This window comes from Sinocyclocheilus grahami, unplaced genomic scaffold, assembly GCF_001515645.1.
Source record: "Sinocyclocheilus grahami isolate Dianchi unplaced genomic scaffold, SAMN03320097.WGS_v1.1 scaffold476.1, whole genome shotgun sequence".
In the NCBI taxonomy this organism is placed as follows: domain Eukaryota; kingdom Metazoa; phylum Chordata; class Actinopteri; order Cypriniformes; family Cyprinidae; genus Sinocyclocheilus; species Sinocyclocheilus grahami.
The window spans coordinates 118617-141439 of record NW_015505655.1 but is presented as its reverse complement, the minus strand read 5'-3'; the positions used below and the strand labels follow the sequence as shown (position 1 = coordinate 141439).

Genomic DNA, 22823 nt, shown 5'->3' with positions numbered 1-22823 from the left:
TTTTGTTGATTGGATAAAAAAACCTATACATTTTTGTAAATAAAAATACACAGTGACCATTTATGGTCAGACTTATTTATACTTATTTTAATGCTTTTTTCATATATTCCTTTTACCATTAATGATAAAATATTTGTTTCTAAAACAGACCTTTAATTCTTAAAACATTATAAATAGACCATCTAAAAAAAAATAATAATAATCCAACGAACTATTGCCATTTTCAGGTTTTAATTTCCCTAACCAATGAGTATTTTACTACACATTTCTATTGATACTGTGGTTTGATACTGTGCTAAAATCAACAGCAATTAAAAAAATGCTAAAATAACAGGACAAACCATGTCTACTCATATTTATTTTCTTTTCCTATAAAAAGGCAAAATTACTGTATACAATTAAACAAAACAGAAAGCAGGGGAAACCTTTTTACTTAGTATAAGTTTCCTGGTATGAGTTTCTATGGGAAGCTAAAACAGTTTGTGTGCAATAAAATACAGTGAAGTCCAGATTTCAGCCATTTCTCAGACGTTCTCCACCTTAATGATGTTCAGCTCGGGCTCGTGGGGTGAAACCGGAAGACTAGAGGACTGGTTAGGAGGGCTGCAAGCCTGGAATGACCCACCTGCACTGGTGGAGGGCATGTCTACTGATTTATTATCCATCCCCGTAAAGGAGTCTGTGTGCGGCTGAGTGTACTGGAGTGCGCTGGGCGCGAATGTTTGCGTGAAAGTGGGCGTGCGCGCTTGTGCGTGGGTGAACGGGGGCCCGCCGGAGGTCGGGCACTGCTGAAACCCATTCATGGTAGGTGGGCTGAGCTGGTCCAGAGAAAACACCTCAATGCTCTCCAGACCGGAATCATGGATCTCGTTGTATCGCGTCTGGGCTTGGCTGCACTGAGCGTAAGCACCCTGACCGGTCGAAGCCTGGCCGAAGGGCGCAGAGGAGGCCAGGGAACAAGACGCTGGTAACGTTGGTGCAGATGTAGACTGCAGAGGCTTAAATTTAGATGAGAGATTCTGCAGGGTGCCGAGGATCTGCTTCTGGACTTGGGTCTGCTGGGCTTGTTCTCTCTCCAGTCGGCCTTGATGGTCCACCATCATCCTCAACGCCAGTCCCAAACTTCTCAGCTCGGAGCCCAACAGCTGGATCTGCTCCTGCAGGCCGCTCAAGGCTCCAGGGTCCAGGGCACTCCGCTGGGGAGGAGGTGAAGGCTGGTTGCTCACGTTTTGGACCCGTGCAGGGGGGGCTGAATTTTGGGATGTCGTCCCAGTGGTGGATGGGTTGGGGAGGCGGATGCCGACACGTGGAGGGTGTTGAGGAGCACGAACGGGAACGCCGACCCGCTGGTGCATCAACCTCCTATGAGGACTGGCTCCTTGGTGCAATGATCTCTGGGAAATAAAAATGTAATTAAGCCCTCAATCTACATTGGTGAGAATAATAATATGAATAATATATTATACTATATTAATTTTTACATTATTATTATTAACATTACATATTTTATTATATTTTATTAAATTAATTAAAAATCATTCTGCATATTGGTTGTGGGACACTTAAAGTCACCATGAAATCAAAATGGACAATTCTTGAAATACTGCACTGTTTCTTATAAATGATTTATCCGTACATAATTTATTTTTTCATGTGCTCTCGTATTCTTCAATCAAAATAACTCTTCAGTGACATCTCTTCTCTGATGACAAGTTTACTGGGGTGAGGGTGGGATCAACCTGTCACTCACATGAGATCCACCAATAGCAAACCAATCAATTCACCATGGACAAAATCAAGCCCCGCCTAGGGTTGGGCGATGTCTGCAGTGAAACATCGTGATGGACGATGACATCAGGGGACGAGGCGGGGTTAGGGGTGTACCCGAAGCGTGAAACAAATAACGCGTTATAGAGCCACTAAAAGGTTAGCCACTTGCTAGCGGTAGCCTGTTGCATTACAGTACTGAAAGTTCACTTACCACATACAGTACACAGAGTAAGGAGAAATGTCTGATAGGACGATGGCGAATGATTTGCAGATCCCGAGCACCAATGACAAACGTCTAATCTTGTCAAATGTGTGGTAAGTACTGCCACTCCATAGTATAGAGTCCTTGTGATTGCGAATCTCAAAAGTGAAAGTAAAATGAGAGCGTGCAATCGAAAGCGGTTTCAATAGCGGCTCCCTGATGCCCGCAATTTATATACAGTCGCCTCTACTTACCCAATGATATAATTGCGAGAAAAAGTATTGAAATATATTTTTTTATCCTCCCATCTCGTAGGCTATTTATTCCCTTTAGGGCAGGGTTCCTCAAATCTTGCCCTGGAGGGCCAATGCGCTGCAGAGTTTAGCTCCAACCCTGATCAAACTCACCTACCTGTGATTTTCTAATGATCCTGAAGACGTTGATTAGCATGCTCAGGTGTGTTTGATTAGGGTTAGAGCTAAACTCTGCAGGAAAGTGGATCTCGTGGGCCAGATTTGAGAATCCCTGCTTTAGGGGTTCCGTAGTACACTTCATTTCCTTTCCAAACAGGGGGTGGGAGGAATCACGATGTCAGCTTAACATCGTGATGGCTGTCAGTCATCGGCGATGGCATCGTCTATCGGCCCAACCTAGCCCCGCCCTACATTTTTTCTTGTTCGAGAAGCCATTTCACTTGGATATACATCACAATAGGGAAGAAAAGACTATTGCAAATTACATTTCATGCCGACTTAGATCAACAAATAGTTATTACTGGTTATAAAAACCTTTTTTTTTAATCTCTCTCTAATCATAATAGTACTGGATTGATGATGATGTTTCATAACTAACCATGTTTGGAGGTCTGGCTGTAGTCAGGTCATAAGAAACTGTCTGAGGTAACGCAAGCTTTCTGCCTTCAGATCCAGAGAAACAGGACAGGTCTCGTCTCACTGACAGCGACACCTGCTGGCCACTCTGTGGAACGCTGTCTCTGACCTTCACAAAACACATGCAAGTTATTAAAGGTAAAAAACCACACATAAAAAAAATTCTTAAATATATATATATAAATCACAAAAACGTGTCTTCTGTAAATCATATATTAATAAGATTTTTTTACATCACTTTTTTTATTAAGTATATTACCATGTAATGTGCACGTTTTACCTTTTTTAATTACTGTAATGCAGTCATTTTTATAAAGAAATAACTTAAAATAATTGAAAAAAAAATTATACCACAATTAACAACTAATACCATAATGTATAAATGCATTACAATTTCTAATTATAATAAAATGTTGTAACAAAATAGTTTTTTTGCATTATAGTCATGAGAATTAGAGGTGAAATGTGCATAATTACCATGAAAATAGTCAAATTATTAGCAGGCATTACTCCTTCAGAATCACATGATCCTTCAGAAATCATTCAAATATTTCTGATTATTATCAATGTTGAAAACAGTTTTGCTGCTTCATATTTGAGTGAAAACTGTAATAATAATTTTTCCCCCATGATTCTTTGAATTGAAAGTTCAAAAGAACAGCTTTTATTTGAAATAGAAACATTTTGTTACATTATAAATGTCTTTTTTCACTTTTGAATAAAATAAGAATAAAATTGAATAAAAGTTTTTGTTTTAATCTTGGAAATAGGGAATTTTAACTAATTCATATTGAAATGAATGGAGAATGAAAAAGACCATTTTTGCTATTGATGCTAATGAATAATCATTAAAATAGTTAGTTTATTAAAAGTCCCAATAATGGGAATTAAAATAATTTAGAATGTATCATGAATAAATAATTATTGCTCAATCTGTAATTACCTGCATTAGTGGTCTGAGATTTTAAGTTTTATTTGTGGTCTGAGATCGAGTATTTATTTATTATAAATTGCTTCGCAAATTCTGATTTTATATATATATATATATATATATACAGTATATACATATATAAGTGAAACTATGATATTTTGATAGAGTTCTAATTTTGATTCTCCTTCTCTCTTGCAGTGGTCTGGTGTTCAAGTTTGGCCGAACTGAGGACCTCTGGCAGTAAAGATCCATTTCCTTCAATCAAATCCCACAGTCCCATCAACACACAATTCCTCTGTACTTATTGCTGCTTATTTGCACTCTACATTTCTTTCTCATTTCTTTTCCAACTCCTCGGCTGACTTCAGTTCTTAAATATGTTCCTTCTTCCTTTCTTTGTCTCGTTTCCTGTGTGGCCACAGTGGGCGCCCACAGCGAGAGAAATGCGAATCAAATCCAGACTCTGCAGTCAAAATGGACACATTTAGACCTCATCCTGTGTGTATAATAAAAATGACTTGTGTTCAATGGAATTACAATGACAAGATTGCAGAATAGTGACTTTCAGATTGGAAGTGCACAACCAATATCTTCAGCCTTCAGAAAAGCATTATTGAAATGTTTGTTGAAATCTTTAATAAGCAAAATGAGTATGACTGGCTTTCAGTCCTTCAGCTTCACTGTGTTTCTACTTTCAATAAAAGTCTTTTCTTTTTTTGCATAGGCCCCCGAATTTGTGTCTTTCAGAACACTTTCATTCATAATCTCTTGAAATTGTGCGCAGTGTACAGATTTGAGAACACACTGCTGTATAATTGCGCCACAATCTTCAGTCAGCACTTTATTCTACGTCTTTTGGAAGATTTTGATATATTGTTATTTGGGTTCCCACACTTTTTTTTCCCAGTCATTCAGTTTTTTTTAATTAAAAAAAATATTTTACACGAACTGCACTGAGCAAAAGCAGTTTTTTTTAGAGCCTAGTATAAGTAGAAACGTGTATTCACTGTCAATATTTTGAATTTCTGTGCAACTAGTAAAACCAAACAGCATATTTCTCTTGAGTTTTTCTTGACTATTTTGTGTTCTGGAGCTTTAAGTTCACTCTCGGTGTATGTTTGGGCATGTGGGAGTTGTCTAAAAATGTTAAATGTTTTTAAAAAGCACAATTTCTTATTTCAATGGGTGAATAAGGTGAGACGTGAGTCTGTCAACTAACAAATTAGAGATTCTGTGATTTCTACATGCTAAAAGAATGTAACATTTTAATGTAATCAATGTCTCTCAGCTTAACATCGTGATGGCTGTCAGTCATCGGCGATGGCATCGTCTATCGGCCCAACCTAGCCCCGCCCTACATTTTTTCTTGTTCGAGAAGCCATTTCACTTGGATATACATCACAATAGGGAAGAAAAGACTATTGCAAATTACATTTCATGCCGACTTAGATCAACAAATAGTTATTACTGGTTATAAAAACCTTTTTTTTTAATCTCTCTCTAATCATAATAGTACTGGATTGATGATGATGTTTCATAACTAACCATGTTTGGAGGTCTGGCTGTAGTCAGGTCATAAGAAACTGTCTGAGGTAACGCAAGCTTTCTGCCTTCAGATCCAGAGAAACAGGACAGGTCTCGTCTCACTGACAGCGACACCTGCTGGCCACTCTGTGGAACGCTGTCTCTGACCTTCACAAAACACATGCAAGTTATTAAAGGTAAAAAACCACACATAAAAAAATTTCTTATATATATATATATATAAATCACAAAAACGTGTCTTCTGTAAATCATATATTAATAAGATTTTTTTACATCACTTTTTTTATTAAGTATATTACCATGTAATGTGCACGTTTTACCTTTTTTAATTACTGTAATGCAGTCATTTTTATAAAGAAATAACTTAAAATAATTGAAAAAAAAATTATACCACAATTAACAACTAATACCATAATGTATAAATGCATTACAATTTCTAATTATAATAAAATGTTGTAACAAAATAGTTTTTTTGCATTATAGTCATGAGAATTAGAGGTGAAATGTGCATAATTACCATGAAAATAGTCAAATTATTAGCAGGCATTACTCCTTCAGAATCACATGATCCTTCAGAAATCATTCAAATATTTCTGATTATTATCAATGTTGAAAACAGTTTTGCTGCTTCATATTTGAGTGAAAACTGTAATAATAATTTTTCCCCCATGATTCTTTGAATTGAAAGTTCAAAAGAACAGCTTTTATTTGAAATAGAAACATTTTGTTACATTATAAATGTCTTTTTTTCTTATTTTTTTTCTAAAAAAAAAAATCTTACTGACCCCAAACTTTTGAACAGTGCTGTATGTATATGTTAGTACACTCCACCCACCCGTGCTCTATGGAGCAAAGCCTTATCCAGCAGTCGTTTACGAGCCACTAGCACAGGATTGGCAGGTGAAGGCGTGTGTCGTCGTCTTACATAATTAGCACCACTCATCGCTCCCGTTCCCACTGCTGAACGTGGCCCTTGGACGCCAGCGTGCTGAGTACCCTGTGCCAACGAGGTGACGCTGACAATCCGGATGTCCTCATCTTTTTCCCTACCTTGTGCCACCCTTATACCTGCCAAACCAGTCCTGGAAGACTGTCCTCCTCTCGCATCCGAGGACGATCCGGCCTGCTGGGAGGCAGCGACTCGAGAAGCTTCTCTGAGGAGGTTCCTCAGCTGCTGATCACTCCATCCGGCTGGCCGCGTCTCACAGCTGGTCATGTCTCTGGCTGCTGTTTGCACCGGCGCCGGATGGCTGCTGTTCGCAGCCGCTCCGTCCTGTTTTCGAGCTCTCCCTTGAAACTCCTTAAGGAAAAGGAAGATGGCCTGTGCAGACACCTTGATGTTCTCCAGCTCCAGCACGGCTTTGATCTTACGGAAGCTCAAACCTGCTTCCCGCAGCTCCACCACCTTGCGCTTGGCAGCGTCGTCCAGTCTGCCCATGCTGGAGACCACAGAAAACCACACATAAAAAAATTTCTTATATATATATATATATAAATCACAAAAACGTGTCTTCTGTAAATCATATATTAATAAGATTTTTTTACATCACTTTTTTTATTAAGTATATTACCATGTAATGTGCACGTTTTACCTTTTTTAATTACTGTAATGCAGTCATTTTTATAAAGAAATAACTTAAAATAATTGAAAAAAAAATTATACCACAATTAACAACTAATACCATAATGTATAAATGCATTACAATTTCTAATTATAATAAAATGTTGTAACAAAATAGTTTTTTTGCATTATAGTCATGAGAATTAGAGGTGAAATGTGCATAATTACCATGAAAATAGTCAAATTATTAGCAGGCATTACTCCTTCAGAATCACATGATCCTTCAGAAATCATTCAAATATTTCTGATTATTATCAATGTTGAAAACAGTTTTGCTGCTTCATATTTTAGTGAAAACTGTAATAATAATTTTCCCCCCATGATTCTTTGAATTGAAAGTTCAAAAGAACAGCTTTTATTTGAAATAGAAACATTTTGTTACATTATAAATGTCTTTTTTCTTATTTTTTTTCTAAAAAAAAAAATCTTACTGACCCCAAACTTTTGAACAGTGCTGTATGTATATGTTAGTACACTCCACCCACCCGTGCTCTATGGAGCAAAGCCTTATCCAGCAGTCGTTTACGAGCCACTAGCACAGGATTGGCAGGTGAAGGCGTGTGTCGTCGTCTTACATAATTAGCACCACTCATCGCTCCCGTTCCCACTGCTGAACGTGGCCCTTGGACGCCAGCGTGCTGAGTACCCTGTGCCAACGAGGTGACGCTGACAATCCGGATGTCCTCATCTTTTTCCCTACCTTGTGCCACCCTTATACCTGCCAAACCAGTCCTGGAAGACTGTCCTCCTCTCGCATCCGAGGACGATCCGGCCTGCTGGGAGGCAGCGACTCGAGAAGCTTCTCTGAGGAGGTTCCTCAGCTGCTGATCACTCCATCCGGCTGGCCGCGTCTCACAGCTGGTCATGTCTCTGGCTGCTGTTTGCACCGGCGCCGGATGGCTGCTGTTCGCAGCCGCTCCGTCCTGTTTTCGAGCTCTCCCTTGAAACTCCTTAAGGAAAAGGAAGATGGCCTGTGCAGACACCTTGATGTTCTCCAGCTCCAGCACGGCTTTGATCTTACGGAAGCTCAAACCTGCTTCCCGCAGCTCCACCACCTTGCGCTTGGCAGCGTCGTCCAGTCTGCCCATGCTGGAGACCACAGTACTGACACTGAAAAGCTGGTTGGTTCAAGCAGATCCTGAAATTAAAAACAAAAGTGATGTTACCAGGAAAATTATGGTCAGAATGAAAGACTATGTCCACACAGTGTTATAAATTAAATATAAATACTAATTAAATATAAAGACTATGTCCACACATAGAATTATAAATATATATTTGGCAAATATATATTTTTATAACATACATACATACATACACACATACACACACACACACATATATTGGTAATAAAAATATTAAATAACTGAAAACGTAAAAGATTTTGTTTGAGATTCAGGGTTATTATAGCTAACTAAAACTGAAACTAAAATAAATACCATTCAAAACGTTTTTCTACTTGGAATAAAATAAACGTTAACTGGAATGAAATAACATATAAAAAACGTTTTATTCCAGCTAGTTGCCATTTTTCATTTTAAATTTAGTTTCACATGATGTATCAAAATTAATGAATATAACAAATAAATGATATTACATTATAATAAAAATAATTAATAATATTTTGATAATACTCAATGATATATACACGTGTATAATATTTATATTCATTATTTTAATTTCATTATTTCATTAATAAATAAAGAAGGAATTCCGTTGGATTCAGGGTTATTATAGTTAACTAGAACTAAAACTGAAGCGGACTTAAAAAAACTACAATTTTTGTGACTTGAAATAAAATGTTAGAATAAAACTAGAATAAAATAAAACACGTGTGTGTGTGTGTGTGTGAGTATATACACACACACAAACATATAAACAAAAACCACTAAAAATGACAAAAACAAAAACACTGAATGGATTAAATGATAAATATAATTTATTATAATATGTTGAGATGCATACATACATATATATATACACACACACACACACACACACACACACACACACACACACACAGATAGATTATATTTAGAGTATCCAATAAATATCTTTATTAGTGCATCCAAAATAAGTTTGTTTATATAGGTGTGTGTACTGTGTATATTTATTATGTATATATAAATACACACACATGCATGTAATACCATTTCTATACAATACCAAAATATCATTTTGGGATTGCTTAAAATGATTTAAAAGAAGAAGAAGAATATACTGCATACTGCGTATTATTAGTTTATATTCCCAACAGTAATGCTATCACGTTCCACACTGGTTTTTAGCAGGTCTGCCAGTCTGCCAAACACCAGGAAAACAATCAGCTAACCACCTTAGACTGGTTTAAGCTGGGTTTTTTCGTTTGTTTGTTGTTTTTCTCAAAAGGGTTAGACCAGCTGCCATTTTCCAAAAACTGAAACCAGTTGAAGATTCTCAAGCAGGGGGCAAGTTCAGATTCATGTAGCGACAATGCATAGGGATCTAGTGCACTAAAACACAATGAAAATCAAGCATCTCTCACCTACTGCGACTTTGCTCTTCTGTTATTTATGTTTAACGCGACGATCTGCTCCATTGTAAAGACACATGGCAATGCTCGCATGCATATCCGTAACGTGCGTCTGATAAAGTCAACACAACAACAGCATGTGTCGTTGTTACGCACACATTAGTGCTTCACTTTATGACCATTGCATTAACACACGCCCCGCCTCCGTGCGCCTGTCGCAGGATCAACGTCGTCACGCCTGCGTGCTCACGCAAACGTCAATAAGACGCGACGGTAGTTACGCTCGGCGTTGAGGTTGTCGCGCTTTGCTCTTTCATCATGTAAGTTTGACTCTTTATTTTGATTGATATTTATAATACGCGACCACTTTTGTGTCGTATAGGAGGTTGAGTGCACGCAGAGAGATACTAGCGGCGCTTATTTCTATTAATTATCGACATTTTGCCTAATCGGGTTCAATATCGGCGGGATTAGCATTAGCTTAGCGCGTTGAATGAACCGAGTCAATAAACGTAATTTGTGGAAAACAAATAACGCCGTCAAATGTTATGGATTTAGATTATTTATATGTAATAAAATATCTGTTTTTATACTTTTAAGGTAGGAATTTCCATGCAGTGCATTTGCTAGTCGACACGTTTAATGTCTTTGGTGAAAAATGCGAATGTTTGATATTTACTACTTTATTTAAAACGATTGTTTTATATGTTTGGATTATTCTAAACGATCAACTTTCGATTTATATGAAGTGCACTGCATTGAAACAAAAACAGGTTGTTTGCTATCTATCTATCTATCTATCTATCTATCTATCTATCTTTAAAATCATGTGCCATGGCATTCTTTGTAATAAATTAGCAAATTTTGAACTTAGTAATAATCTTAACCTTTTGCTCTAAAGGTTTGTGCACGAAAAACATGCATTTATCAATACATAAAATACAACTGACAATACAAATAAAATGAATTTTATAAAGTACAAGCAATATTATAACAATTTTATACAGCTTGCGATGAATAAAATGTAAAAAAAAATAGTAATAATGAACATGATCATAATAAAAATCAGCAATTACATCATTAGGAAGTCATTCTGTTTACAGTTATCTCAGATTGTTACGTTTAATGGAGATTTAATTAAAATTGATTTTAACTTTTGGAGAGTTTATAGTGGTTGTTATAATTATTTGCATCATATAAGAGTTTTATATACTCTCTTCACATGTTTCATTCACTGCCCAATTTTATAAGTTTTGATGACTAAAATGTGATAAGGAGAGTCATAAAGATCTTGCTTGGAGAGCTAATTGTGGTTATTGTTAATGATAATTTTATTAATCAATTCGATAATTGACCTTATTTCCCTCAAGCGCATGCTGTGATAAAAGCATGAAAAACACATTAAAGCTGTGCACAGAGTCAAACCACGGTACATTATGAGTGTGACAGCTCACTAGTTTCAGAGACAGGCTATTTTAAATAAATGTGATGCCATTGTTTTTTGGGGGGGTTTTTTCACGCAGGGCTCCATCACCGACCAAGCGCAGCGAGCGTTCAGAAGACAAACCCAAAGAACGAGGGAAGGAGAAGGCTGCTGGGAAAGAGGGAGCGGAGAAGGAGCGAGGCCGAGACAAGATCCGCAAGCGCCGCAGCAACTCCACCGGCAGCAGCAGCAGCAGGTCAGATGGGATGGAGTTCAGGGTTTATGTTTGTTATGAACACTTTCACTTTTTTCTAATCACGTGTATCTCATTCGACCTCAGGTCCAGTTCCAGCTCCAGCAGCAGCTCTGGATCCAGCTCGGGCTCGTCCAGCGGGTCCAGCTCTTCTGGTACCAGTCGCTCTGGTTCGTCCAGTTCCTCCCGTTCGTCTAGTTCATCCGGGTCCTCCGGGTCTCCCAGTCTGAGCCGCCGTCGCCACGACAACCGGCGCCGCTCACGATCAAAGTAGGTTCTGGGCTTTTTGACCCGAACACTTTATTCAAATGATGTTAACTAGAAAACCAGGCATGGCACTTACTGAACTTGTGCTTTTAACCAGGTCCAAATCACAAAAACGGGCTGATGATAAAGAGAGGAAGAGGAGGAGCCCGAGCCCCAAACCCACCAAACTTCATCTGGGAAGACTCACCAGGAACGTAACCAAGGTGTGGTTCAAGATCAGCAGTGGTGTTTCTCAATACGTCGCTTTTATTGAATATGTCACAATATTCTGTTTATTATATTATTATTGTATTATAAATGTTCTCATGATCCAAAATATTTTGCAGTCAATACCAGTGAAATTTCGCAATATCACAGCAAATCGAATACATTATTAAAGATGCTTAATTTGTTAATATAAATGCATGAAAAAAATGTATGCTGCCATTTTATTTAGTATTTCTTAAGGTAACTACATGCATTTTTTCCATCCACTGGTCACATGTTGCTTCCATAACATCCAAATGCATTTAAGTGTTATATTTTATTAAACTTGATCCATTTGCAACTGTAGATTTGAGCTGGAAGTCTCAATTTCAGCAGCTCTTACATGCACTAAACTTTCCAGTGGGGCTGCACGATAACTCACGATTAACACTAAATCTTGAGTAAATCGACCTGTCTAGTGCAATTATGATATCGCAAAGGCTGCGATTGTTTTTATGTGCAGTTTGTCCATGAAGCACGGCTCTTTGATCAGTAGGAAATGCTTCTCCATCTGAAATCACGAGTTTGTAAACTTCTTTTAAAAAAATTTAAGCATTTTTACAGTTTTTCAGGAATCTAATAGTATCATACAGTATTCAATACACATTCAGAAATTAGAAAAAGAAAAAAATTAATCACTATCTAAATGATGCAAAAGGTACAAAAACTGTACACTTAAATAGGACATTTATACATTAATTTTTGATAAAGAGTTATTCAAATATGTTTAGGTATTGATGTACTTATTCATTCTTCAGTACGCATCTCTGCTGTACTGATTTTTGCTGGTCTGCTTCTGCACTTGCCTTAGGAACATATTCAAGAGATCTTTTCGACTTACGGCAAGATCAAGATGATTGACATGCCTCCGGACCGTTTGCACCCGAATCTGTCAAAGGGTTACGCTTATGTGGAATATGAGTCTCCAGAGGACGCCCAGAAAGCCCTGAAACACATGGATGGAGGTATGTGTGGCGGGATAAAAAAAAAAAAAACTACGGAATTGAATCACTTGTTATTGTTAACTAAAACCATAAAAAATTTACTTGAAATAAAATAATAAAAAATAGCTCAAGTATATAAAAACTTTTTATTTTAGCTAGTTGCCAAGGCAACATATCTAATTTTTAATTTAACCTGATGCACTAAAATAACAAACTAATACTGAAATAAAAATTATTGAAAATAAAAAGGTTTCTGTGGGTCTTAAGTTTTAATTTGCCACTCCACAAATTAAGGCCTTAAATGCTCTTAAACTGGAGCATAATGTCTCCAATTCATCATGTCATGGCATTAAATGTTGCATTCACTGCAAAAAAATGAATATCTTCCTCAATACTTTTGTGTTGTTTTCAAATGCAAATATCTAAACATCCTCAAATCAAGACACATTTACTTGAGATGCAAAATTGATGATTTGAAATCTTGTTTTGAGAAATTTAATACAATTAAGTTTATCGGAAGGTACAGTAAAATATTCTATTCTAGCTAAGCAATTTTTTTTTTGTGCATAAAATTAATTAAAGGCGGGGTAAGCGATTTTTCAAAAATTCTTTAGAAAACTGATTCGGGCCGACTAGCAAAACAAACTTGTAGCCAATCAGCAGTAAAGGACATGTCTACTCATGATGTGGAGGAGAGAGAGTTCAGTGCACAGGACGAACATTAGCCGAGCCGAGCGACCGAAAGATAGAGATGGCGGATAAAAAAACAAAAACAGGAAACGTCTGCGGAACAAAAGAAGGCAAGAAGTAGGACCCGTGTAAATATCGGATCCGCTTTCCAGCGCTGGAGAGAACTCAAGGAGCGGAAGGCCTGAGATCGGACGCCGAGGTTACTTTGTTTCTTCTCGATAGGTGAGTAACAAAGTCCCCGACAAAGCGACCGTTGAAAATCATTAGAAAATTGTGTCAATACGTCATGAATAGAAAGCAGCAGCAGTTTTCTGTCGGGGATTTGTCGTGTCATGCCGCGCCACATCCAGTGTAGGCCATAGATATGTATATATATCTATGGTGTGGACAGCATCACTGATTATAATGAGTTCTATAGTATTTTGTCGCGCAGCGATACTCGCGTCCGATGTAGACACGGTGTAACATTGGTTTTGCTTTGTTTCACAGAACTAATCGTTGCCTGGGTTGCGTACGTATGTGTGGGGCGGAGCTATTAAAATAGGGGCGAGACCCTTTTGGGGTAGGGGCGTGTTTGTTTTGGTGATTTCAAATGTCAACACTGGCTACCAGAAATCACTTACCCCACCTTTAAAAAGTAATGAAGATTGGTTGGACTTTGAAGTGTTGCTAATATAACTGATTGTTTTATCATTTGACATTTACGTTTACAAACATATTGATATATTTCCCTTTAATTTTGTCCTTGAATTTTCTTTAATTGGTCTTAAAAAGGTCTTTTAAAATGTCTTCGATGTACCTTCAGAAACCCTGTTAATAGACATTTAAAACAACACATCAAATACAAAACAAAATGACCAAAACTGTAGACATGAAAATTAAATCAGAAAACAAAAAAACGAATTAAACGAAATGCTATAATAAAACACGTTAGTATTCAATGAGTCAGTTCACTAGACGGGATTTCTAACTCTCTTTCTGTCTTCAGGTCAGATCGACGGTCAGGAAATCACAGCCACGGCTGTCCTGGCCCAGAGGATACGACCTGTCCCGAGAAGACCGTCACCTCCGCGCCGAATGCCGCCTCCGCCTCCCATGTGGCGCCGCACACCGCCTCGCATGAGGAGAAGGTTGGCTTTTTTAATGTATTTTAGTCCTTACCGGCATGTTGTGTTTTCTGTGCAGGTCGATAGGAACCAATCTGTCTAATACTCTCGCAGGCCTAAATTTCATTTTAGTCATCACTTCACACCTGTTTGAGAATGTCCGATCTGTCCTTTCACCTGGCATTTCTGTTTATTCGTCCTCGTGCTTCACAGTGGAGACAGACTTGCTGCCTTTTATGTGTCACATCTGGTAATTGGAGTGTGTGTGTCTGTGGTTTATCTTTGCCAGAGCTGACAGTCGTCCTTTTCCCAGGTCTCGGTCTCCACGGCGCCGCTCACCGGTGAGAAGACGTTCCCGCTCCAGGTCTCCGGGTCGCAGGAGACATCGTTCCCGCTCCAGTTCCAACTCGTCCCGTTAGCAAGATGCTCCATTCTCACGAATGGCTTGTCTTTTTGGCCCGCTCATATTTTAGTTGAAAATGACAGATAAATAGTCCAGATGTTTTTCCTTTTCTCTAGTACCTCAGGATTGTATGTGAAGGCCCTTTTTTTTTTCTTTTTGTAATGTGCTTTTGTTTTGAGAAATACAGCTTTTTACTGGTTTATGTTTGTGGGATTTAAGAGCAGACCTTTTATATCCAAATGTTAACATTTGTTCACTGAGTTGCTTTTGTTATTACATTAGCGGTTCCACAAAATTCATCTCTCGAGAACACCTTCTAATCCTGTAAAATCTGATGATCTGTAATAGTTGAAAATGGAAAATCAATAAACCAGTTTAACAACCAAAATCCTCAGTGCTGTCATTTTCTCACTCTTGTGTTGTTTCAAACTTTTGACTTTATTCCTTAAAAACACAAATGGAGATGTTTTCCTAAATGTTCAGTTCTTTTAACCTTGTGAAGCCTGACATATGAAATGATAGCAAGAAAAAAATATATTTATGAACGGAATAGTTTAATGAACCTTTTCTAGAAAACATAAAAGACAATGCTTTTTGTTGTTTATCATATTTGATACACCAGGCTTTTATGTCTCAATACGATACAGGGGAATATGGAGGAATAAAAGAAGTAAAAAAAAATAAATTATTCAGAGGCTCAAAATAAGCAAAAATATGCAATTTGGTACAGATATTATTAGATTTATATATATAATTTAAATTAATTTCAAAATTTAAATAAACTTAATATGTAATTTAACATTTTAAATCAAATCCCGATAGCATGTAATGTAAATCAATCTTGTAACAATATAGCAGATACTTACATAAAATGATTTAAATATCAGTCGTCACCCCCAATATGTCTTGGTAAGATATTTAAACACTAGTTTTATGATCAAAGCTTTGTAGTTTTAAAACAATGCAATGCAGTACAAGAAAAACTGTGAGATGAACAAATGTTCCTCAAAAGCCTGATGGATCATGTTTGATACATTTTACCATATAAAAAAATGATGTATGGATAATCAAGTAAACCTAAGCTGCTTCAGTCCAGTAAATGTTCATCAATAAAAATGTTATTCTTATGTTAATTTTATAAAAATCAGTAAAGATTTTCGCAAAAAGATATGTGAACCATGACCTGAACATGGACATTTTTACAACTATACTAATAGGCCTTTTACTGCTAAAAATGTATCAATCAGAGACAGAAGGCAGTTAGTAGATTGTGTGCAATAGTTTTTTTCTTAGCAGTTTTGCTCATGTTGATCATTTAGCGGCCTTAGAAATTTGCATATCAAATATGACAAAATAGGGTTTATAAGTTCCCCAGTTGTATATGACTTGAGAGACCGTTCATGTCCAGTTTCAGACTAGAAAACTATTATTTATGATAATTCCGATAGCATGTGAAGGCAACATTGCTCACAAGGCATTTATAGCTCAGATGACTGACTCAAAAAATGTCAGCGCCCAAAGATGGCAAAACTTAATGCGTCGGTCATTAAGATGAATGGGTATGCTTAAGTCTATTTAAGATTCTACTTGGGAAATATGTCAGTTTCACGCTGTGATGAGCATTCCAGTGTAATTGGTCACTGGTGAAATCATAAAATACAGTGACATTCGTGCAATAAGTGCTTAAGCTAAACAGGCAAACCTGCTCAGCTGGGCTTCTGTGCCACTTCTTTTTATTCAGTCATTAACTTGGACATTAAAACAGCGTTTTATCAGCAGCTGATCCCCGGGGCTGACAAGCCCAGACGGTCGCGTTTGGAAATGAGCTTCTGTATCTGTGGCCTGCTGGAGATTGACTCGTATGTGTCAAGGGTAATGAGGCATGTTGGGTCTCAAGCTTGTGGCTGTCAGGCACAATAAACAGAAAGCGGTATTGAGAATTGTGCCTGGACAAAAAAAGGGCCTTTTCAGCTGCAGGTTTAATGTGAAGTGATGGATTGTGATCCACATCACATTGATTTTGACACTGAATTTGCTTGTGAACCAGTTTTAAATGTACTAATTACTTCGAGCTGCTTAATTGTCATGCCCAAGAGTACTATCGTTATTGATCAAGAAGGTGATCTAACTAGATTTATCGACGTGTTTTTTTTACTGTGTTTAATTTACCAAAACTGTTTTGCTCATATTTCACCATAAAATCGAAATTTTGAATCCAAAAAGAAGTTTTTAATTTTTTTATTATTGCATTGCATGTTTTACATTATTTTGTGTCCTACTGTAATTTAAGAAAAGTATTACAGTAAAAAAAAAATCCTAATTAATGTATTGGGGTAATATATATATATATATATATATATATATATATATATATATATATATATCAAATTAATGTTAACCTTTGATATGTGTACAATAATGAATGTATGTGATCAAATATGGAGCATATTTGCATTGTTTCCTGTATACAGCCATCTTTTTACAGTTTCTTTAAGATGTTTGGCTGATCAGCAGTGAATCTTTCTCTATGTAGGCCAAGTGAATGTAGCTTTGTATTTTCAGTGAATGTACTGTATGTTATGGAAAATAGCATGCAAGTTATTCTGATGTATATTTTCTTGAACACATTAATCATTAAAAAGTGTATCAACTTTTTCAACAAGCCTACATTAAATGTCTGAAATTAATTTGACATATATATATATATATATATATATATATATATATATATGTCAAATTAATTTCAGACATTTAATGTAGGCTTGTTGAAAAAGTTGATACACTTTTTAATGATTAATGTGTTCAAGAAAATATACATCAGAATAACTTGCATGCTATTTTCCATAACATACAGTACATTCACTGAAAATACAAAGCTACATTCACTTGGCCTACATAGAGAAAGATTCACTGCTGATCAGCCAAACATCTTAAAGAAACTGTAAAAAGATGGCTGTATACAGGAAACAATGCAAATATGCTCCATATTTGATCACATACATTCATTATTGTACACATATCAAAGGTTAACAGCCTCAATGACTTATTCAAATTAAATATGTACAATATTCTCGTTTAAATATGTGCTAAAAAATAGGACGCATAAGCAGACATGATCTTATCAAAAAGATTAAAGGATCAGGAAACATATTTCTTACCCCTTTATTTATTTCTTATTTTTTTGCATGAAGGCTGATCGTGGCTTTAAATGATCTGTCGTATCAATACATTGGCAGTAATGTCCAAATATATAAGCTTTATGATTGTTCAGAGGAGAAGAATCCTGGACATGAAAATATTTATTATTGGTTTTTGACTGGCCCTTCATCTAGTGGCCTCAAAAAGTATATGAACACAAAAGACACACTTAAAAATGTACAAACCTCTTTGCATTATACAAAATACCAAACCATCTAATGCAGTGACATTCATACATGAGTCACGATACTTTTGCCACTCTGGATTCTATAGTTTGTCATTTTTTGCAATTTACTCATTAATGTTGTAAAGTGAATAATCTGTGCAGACAATTTAGGTGAAAAAGGAAAAAATAAATATCAGTTTGGATGATATACAGTACAGACACTAGCAGCACCTTGACATTCTAGTCTATAGTTTTGCTTCATTTGCATTCTGTACATATCTAACATACGATATTATACGCTTTTTGCCTATATTTCACCGACATGACAGATATCTCACAGGTTATACAGGTTAACCTTAAAGTAACCAGTAACAGGGCTCCTATTCCTGATCATTCTACTGATCAAGTAAAAAAACTCAGATTAGGTAATACTTTACATTACAGGGTCCATATTAATGTAATTGATTACAATAGCAAGAACATTCAATATGCGTAATTACAGGCTGCTCCACAAAATAACTGCATTTTAAGAGCATTTTGATTACTGTTACACACACTTTATATAATTACACTTTAAAAACCCCATGAAATAAAATGCAAATGCATTGACATGTTTCATATTAGGGCGGATTGTCTGTTTTTAATTTGTTTTGCATTTAATTTAAATCACAAGACTGGCAAAACCACAATTTGCTACTTGCTATTGCTAGTATGGTGGAAATACTGATTTATCTCAGTGAGTGAATGAGCCGAACAAACAGAATCATCCTAGTTAACTCAGATCTGTTTGTTCAGTTCGTTCGATAAACGATTCTTTTTCGGTGCCACTTTGAGTCTTGCTTGAGTTCAAAACACCAACTTGTTCAGTGTATTCATTCAGTAGGTTCAATTAATGAAATTACATACGATCAGGGTATGAACAGTGCTGGGTAGTAACTGAATACACGTAATATGGATTATGTAATCAGATTCCAAAAATGTTGTACTTGTAATTATGTTGTTTCAAAATGCTCAAAATCAGATTACAGTTACTTTTTATGGATTACGTGATTACAAATGTATTGATTCTCCCTAATTCTATTTTTCTCTTTTAAATGTTACTTTCTAAAAAAAAATTCTGCTGTGTATCATATTGAATACAGTGAGTATTCACAATATAGAATGGCCATGCAAATTAATTTGCAAAAATGTTACTCAAGTTACTAAACACTGCTGATGTATAATTGACAAAAATATTTAAAATGTGGAAGACTTTGACCGTGTCATTGCTGTTTTCATGTTCGTTCATGTGATGCAGGGATTCCCTAACTTTTTGTCAGTCAAACCGCTTCGACCTAAAATATTTACTTGAAGTCCCCCTGAGATTTAAAAGCTAATATTTCAGTAATTTAACAACACATTTGCATGCTCTCTGATGTTGATTATAGGTCATATATTTTATTTCTCAATAATTATTTAACAATAATCCCAATTAAATAAACAAGTTAGGTCAAAACTAATCTAAAAGTAATCCAAAAGTAGTCAGAATACCTTATCTAAAATTAGTAGTCTAGATTACATTACTGACTACACTTTTCATCAAGTAATTTTTAATCAGTAACAGACTACAATTTGTAAGTAATCTACACTGTAAAAAATGATTGTGATTTTAACAGTAAAAGACTGTAAAAATGCTACAGTAAAAACCTGTTAACTGGTTAACAGTAAGTTTCCATAATATATTCGGTGAATACATGTAATTACGTTTAATGTAATTTTACAGTAAAATACTGTTAAAAATATGGTTTTTGGAAGTGAAAAAGAAAAACTCATTGTATAATTTACAGTGAAAAAACGTAAATTGACACTTCATAGTTGATGTTTTTTTGTTGAAATAACATGTTTCTTCTTAGTTTGTTCTTATCAGTTGTGTACATTAGGATTTAATCTTACATCTAATGTTGTTAAATTAATGTTTATTGCATTATTTCAGCATCATGTGCGTCACCATGATGGGGTTTAGTGTTAGTGTGAATGACACTGTGCACCTTCTATATATAAGTATTGCCCTCCTCAGCTCATATAAAAGCTGTTTGTGATGAGCTTTGGTTCATCATGTGACTTTCTCATCACCACCAGTTTTTGGTGGTTATCAGTGACACACTTAAAAATGTACAAACCTCTTTGCATTATACAAAATACCAAACCATCTAATGCAGTGACATTCATACATGAGTCACGATACTTTTGCCACTCTGGATTCTATAGTTTGTCATTTTTTGCAATTTACTCATTAATGTTGTAAAGTGAATAATCTGTGCAGACAATTTAGGTGAAAAAGGAAAAAATAAATATCAGTTTGGATGATATACAGTACAGACACTAGCAGCACCTTGACATTCTAGTCTATAGTTTTGCTTCATTTGCATTCTGTACATATCTAACATACGATATTATACGCTTTTTGCCTATATTTCACCGACATGACAGATATCTCACAGGTTATACAGGTTAACCTTAAAGTCACCAGTAACAGGGCTCCTATTCCTGATCATTCTACTGATCAAGTAAAAAAACTCAGATTAGGTAATACTTTACATTACAGGGTCCATATTAATGTAATTGATTACAATAGCAAGAACATTCAATATGCGTAATTACAGGCTGCTCCACAAAATAACTGCATTTTAAGAGCATTTTGATTACTGTTACACACACTTTATATAATTACACTTTAAAAACCCCATGAAATAAAATGCAAATGCATTGACATGTTTCATATTAGGGCGGATTGTCTGTTTTTAATTTGTTTTGCATTTAATTTAAATCACAAGACTGGCAAAACCACAATTTGCTACTTGCTATTGCTAGTATGGTGGAAATACTGATTTATCTCAGTGAGTGAATGAGCCGAACAAACAGAATCATCCTAGTTAACTCAGATCTGTTTGTTCAGTTCGTTCGATAAACGATTCTTTTTCGGTGCCACTTTGAGTCTTGCTTGAGTTCAAAACACCAACTTGTTCAGTGTATTCATTCAGTAGGTTCAATTAATGAAATTACATACGATCAGGGTATGAACAGTGCTGGGTAGTAACTGAATACACGTAATATGGATTATGTAATCAGATTCCAAAAATGTTGTACTTGTAATTATGTTGTTTCAAAATGCTCATAATCAGATTACAGTTACTTTTTATGGATTACGTGATTACAAATGTATTGATTCTCCCTAATTCTATTTTTCTCTTTTAAATGTTACTTTCTAAAAAAAAATTCTGCTGTGTATCATATTGAATACAGTGAGTGTTCACAATATAGAATGGCCATGCAAATTAATTTGCAAAAATGTTACTCAAGTTACTAAACACTGCTGATGTATAATTGACAAAAATATTTAAAATGTGGAAGACTTTGACCGTGTCATTGCTGTTTTCATGTTCGTTCATGTGATGCAGGGATTCCCTAACTTTTTGTCAGTCAAACCGCTTCGACCTAAAATATTTACTTGAAGTCCCCCTGAGATTTAAAAGCTAATATTTCAGTAATTTAACAACACATTTGCATGCTCTCTGATGTTGATTATAGGTCATATATTTTATTTCTCAATAATTATTTAACAATAATCCCAATTAAATAAACAAGTTAGGTCAAAACTAATCTAAAAGTAATCCAAAAGTAGTCAGAATACCTTATCTAAAATTAGTAGTCTAGATTACATTACTGACTACACTTTTCATCAAGTAATTTTTAATCAGTAACAGACTACAATTTGTAAGTAATCTACACTGTAAAAAATGATTGTGATTTTAACAGTAAAAGACTGTAAAAATGCTACAGTAAAAACCTGTTAACTGGTTAACAGTAAGTTTCCATAATATATTCGGTGAATACATGTAATTACGTTTAATGTAATTTTACAGTAAAATACTGTTAAAAATATGGTTTTTGGAAGTGAAAAAGAAAAACTCATTGTATAATTTACAGTGAAAAAACGTAAATTGACACTTCATAGTTGATGTTTTTTTGTTGAAATAACATGTTTCTTCTTAGTTTGTTCTTATCAGTTGTGTACATTAGGATTTAATCTTACATCTAATGTTGTTAAATTAATGTTTATTGCATTATTTCAGCATCATGTGCGTCACCATGATGGGGTTTAGTGTTAGATGATTGTGATTTTAACAGTAAAAGACTGTAAAAATGCTACAGTAAAAACCTGTTAATTGGTTAACAGCAAGTTTCCATATTCTGTGAATAAATGTAATTACATTTAATGTCATTTTACAGTAAACTACTGTTAAAAATATGGTTTGGAAGTGAAAAAGAAAAACTCATTGTATAATTTACAGTGAAAAAACGTAAATTGACACTTCATAGTTGATGTTTTTTTGTTGAAATAACATGTTTCTTCTTAGTTTGTTCTTATCAGTTGTGTACATTAGGATTTAATCTTACATCTAATGTTGTTAAATTAATGTTTATTGCATTATTTCAGCATCATGTGCGTCACCATGATGGGGTTTAGTGTTAGTGTGAATGACACTGTGCACCTTCTATATATAAGTATTGCCCTCCAAAAGCTGTTTGTGATGAGCTTTGGTTCATCATGTGACTTTCTCATCACCACCAGTTTTTGGTGGTTATCAGTACATTACAATGGTTCAGAACAGATAT

General features: G+C 35.5%; 2 protein-coding genes across 5 annotated transcripts; one reads left to right on the top strand and one right to left on the bottom strand.

The window, feature by feature from the left end:
- Window positions 1–324: 324 nt before the first annotated feature.
- Window positions 325–9662, bottom strand: LOC107553654 (uncharacterized). 2 transcript variants are annotated; one of them, XM_016235938.1, is made up of 5 exons: window positions 9484–9662; window positions 7546–8097; window positions 6174–6283; window positions 5339–5485; window positions 325–1394 (listed from the first exon to the last, which is right to left on the bottom strand). In XM_016235938.1, the coding sequence occupies exons 2-5, from the start codon at window positions 8045–8047 to the stop codon at window positions 525–527; spliced, it is 1629 nt and encodes a 542-aa protein (XP_016091424.1). In that variant the 5' UTR covers window positions 8048–8097; window positions 9484–9662; the 3' UTR covers window positions 325–524. The 2 variants fall into 2 exon arrangements, with proteins under 2 accessions (XP_016091424.1, XP_016091423.1); XM_016235937.1 differs by having other exon boundaries at window positions 6174–6785; window positions 8057–8097; window positions 9484–9661.
- A 42-nt stretch (window positions 9663–9704) lies between these two features.
- LOC107553655 (RNA-binding protein with serine-rich domain 1-like) lies at window positions 9705–15186 on the top strand. 3 transcript variants are annotated; one of them, XM_016235940.1, is made up of 7 exons: window positions 9705–9791; window positions 10995–11150; window positions 11241–11417; window positions 11512–11617; window positions 12472–12625; window positions 14283–14424; window positions 14690–15186. In XM_016235940.1, coding segments are annotated over exons 1-7 (867 nt in total). In that variant the 5' UTR covers window positions 9705–9789; the 3' UTR covers window positions 14820–15186. The 3 variants fall into 3 exon arrangements, with proteins under 3 accessions (XP_016091426.1, XP_016091427.1, XP_016091425.1); XM_016235941.1 differs by having other exon boundaries at window positions 11235–11417; window positions 14714–15186; XM_016235939.1 differs by having other exon boundaries at window positions 11235–11417.
- The last annotated feature ends 7637 nt before the right edge of the window (window positions 15187–22823 follow it).

What these genes read in the sequence shown, in the direction of transcription:
- LOC107553654 (XM_016235938.1), bottom strand. Translation starts at nt 8,047, where the DNA reads ATGGGCAGACTGGACGACGCTGCCAAGCGCAAGGTGGTGGAGCTGCGG. An exon ending in GGGAACGGGAGCGATGAGTG is followed by an intron (nt 6,284 to 7,545) that starts GTGCTAATTATG and finishes TGGGAACGGGAG; the next exon opens with CGATGAGTGGTGCTAATTAT. An exon ending in CTTTGCTCCATAGAGCACGG is followed by an intron (nt 5,486 to 6,173) that starts GTGGGTGGAGTG and finishes TGTTTTGTGAAG; the next exon opens with GTCAGAGACAGCGTTCCACA.
- LOC107553655 (XM_016235939.1), top strand. An exon ending in ACCGGCAGCAGCAGCAGCAG is followed by an intron (nt 11,151 to 11,234) that starts GTCAGATGGGAT and finishes ATTCGACCTCAG; the next exon opens with GTCCAGTTCCAGCTCCAGCA. An exon ending in CCTGAAACACATGGATGGAG is followed by an intron (nt 12,626 to 14,282) that starts GTATGTGTGGCG and finishes TTCTGTCTTCAG; the next exon opens with GTCAGATCGACGGTCAGGAA.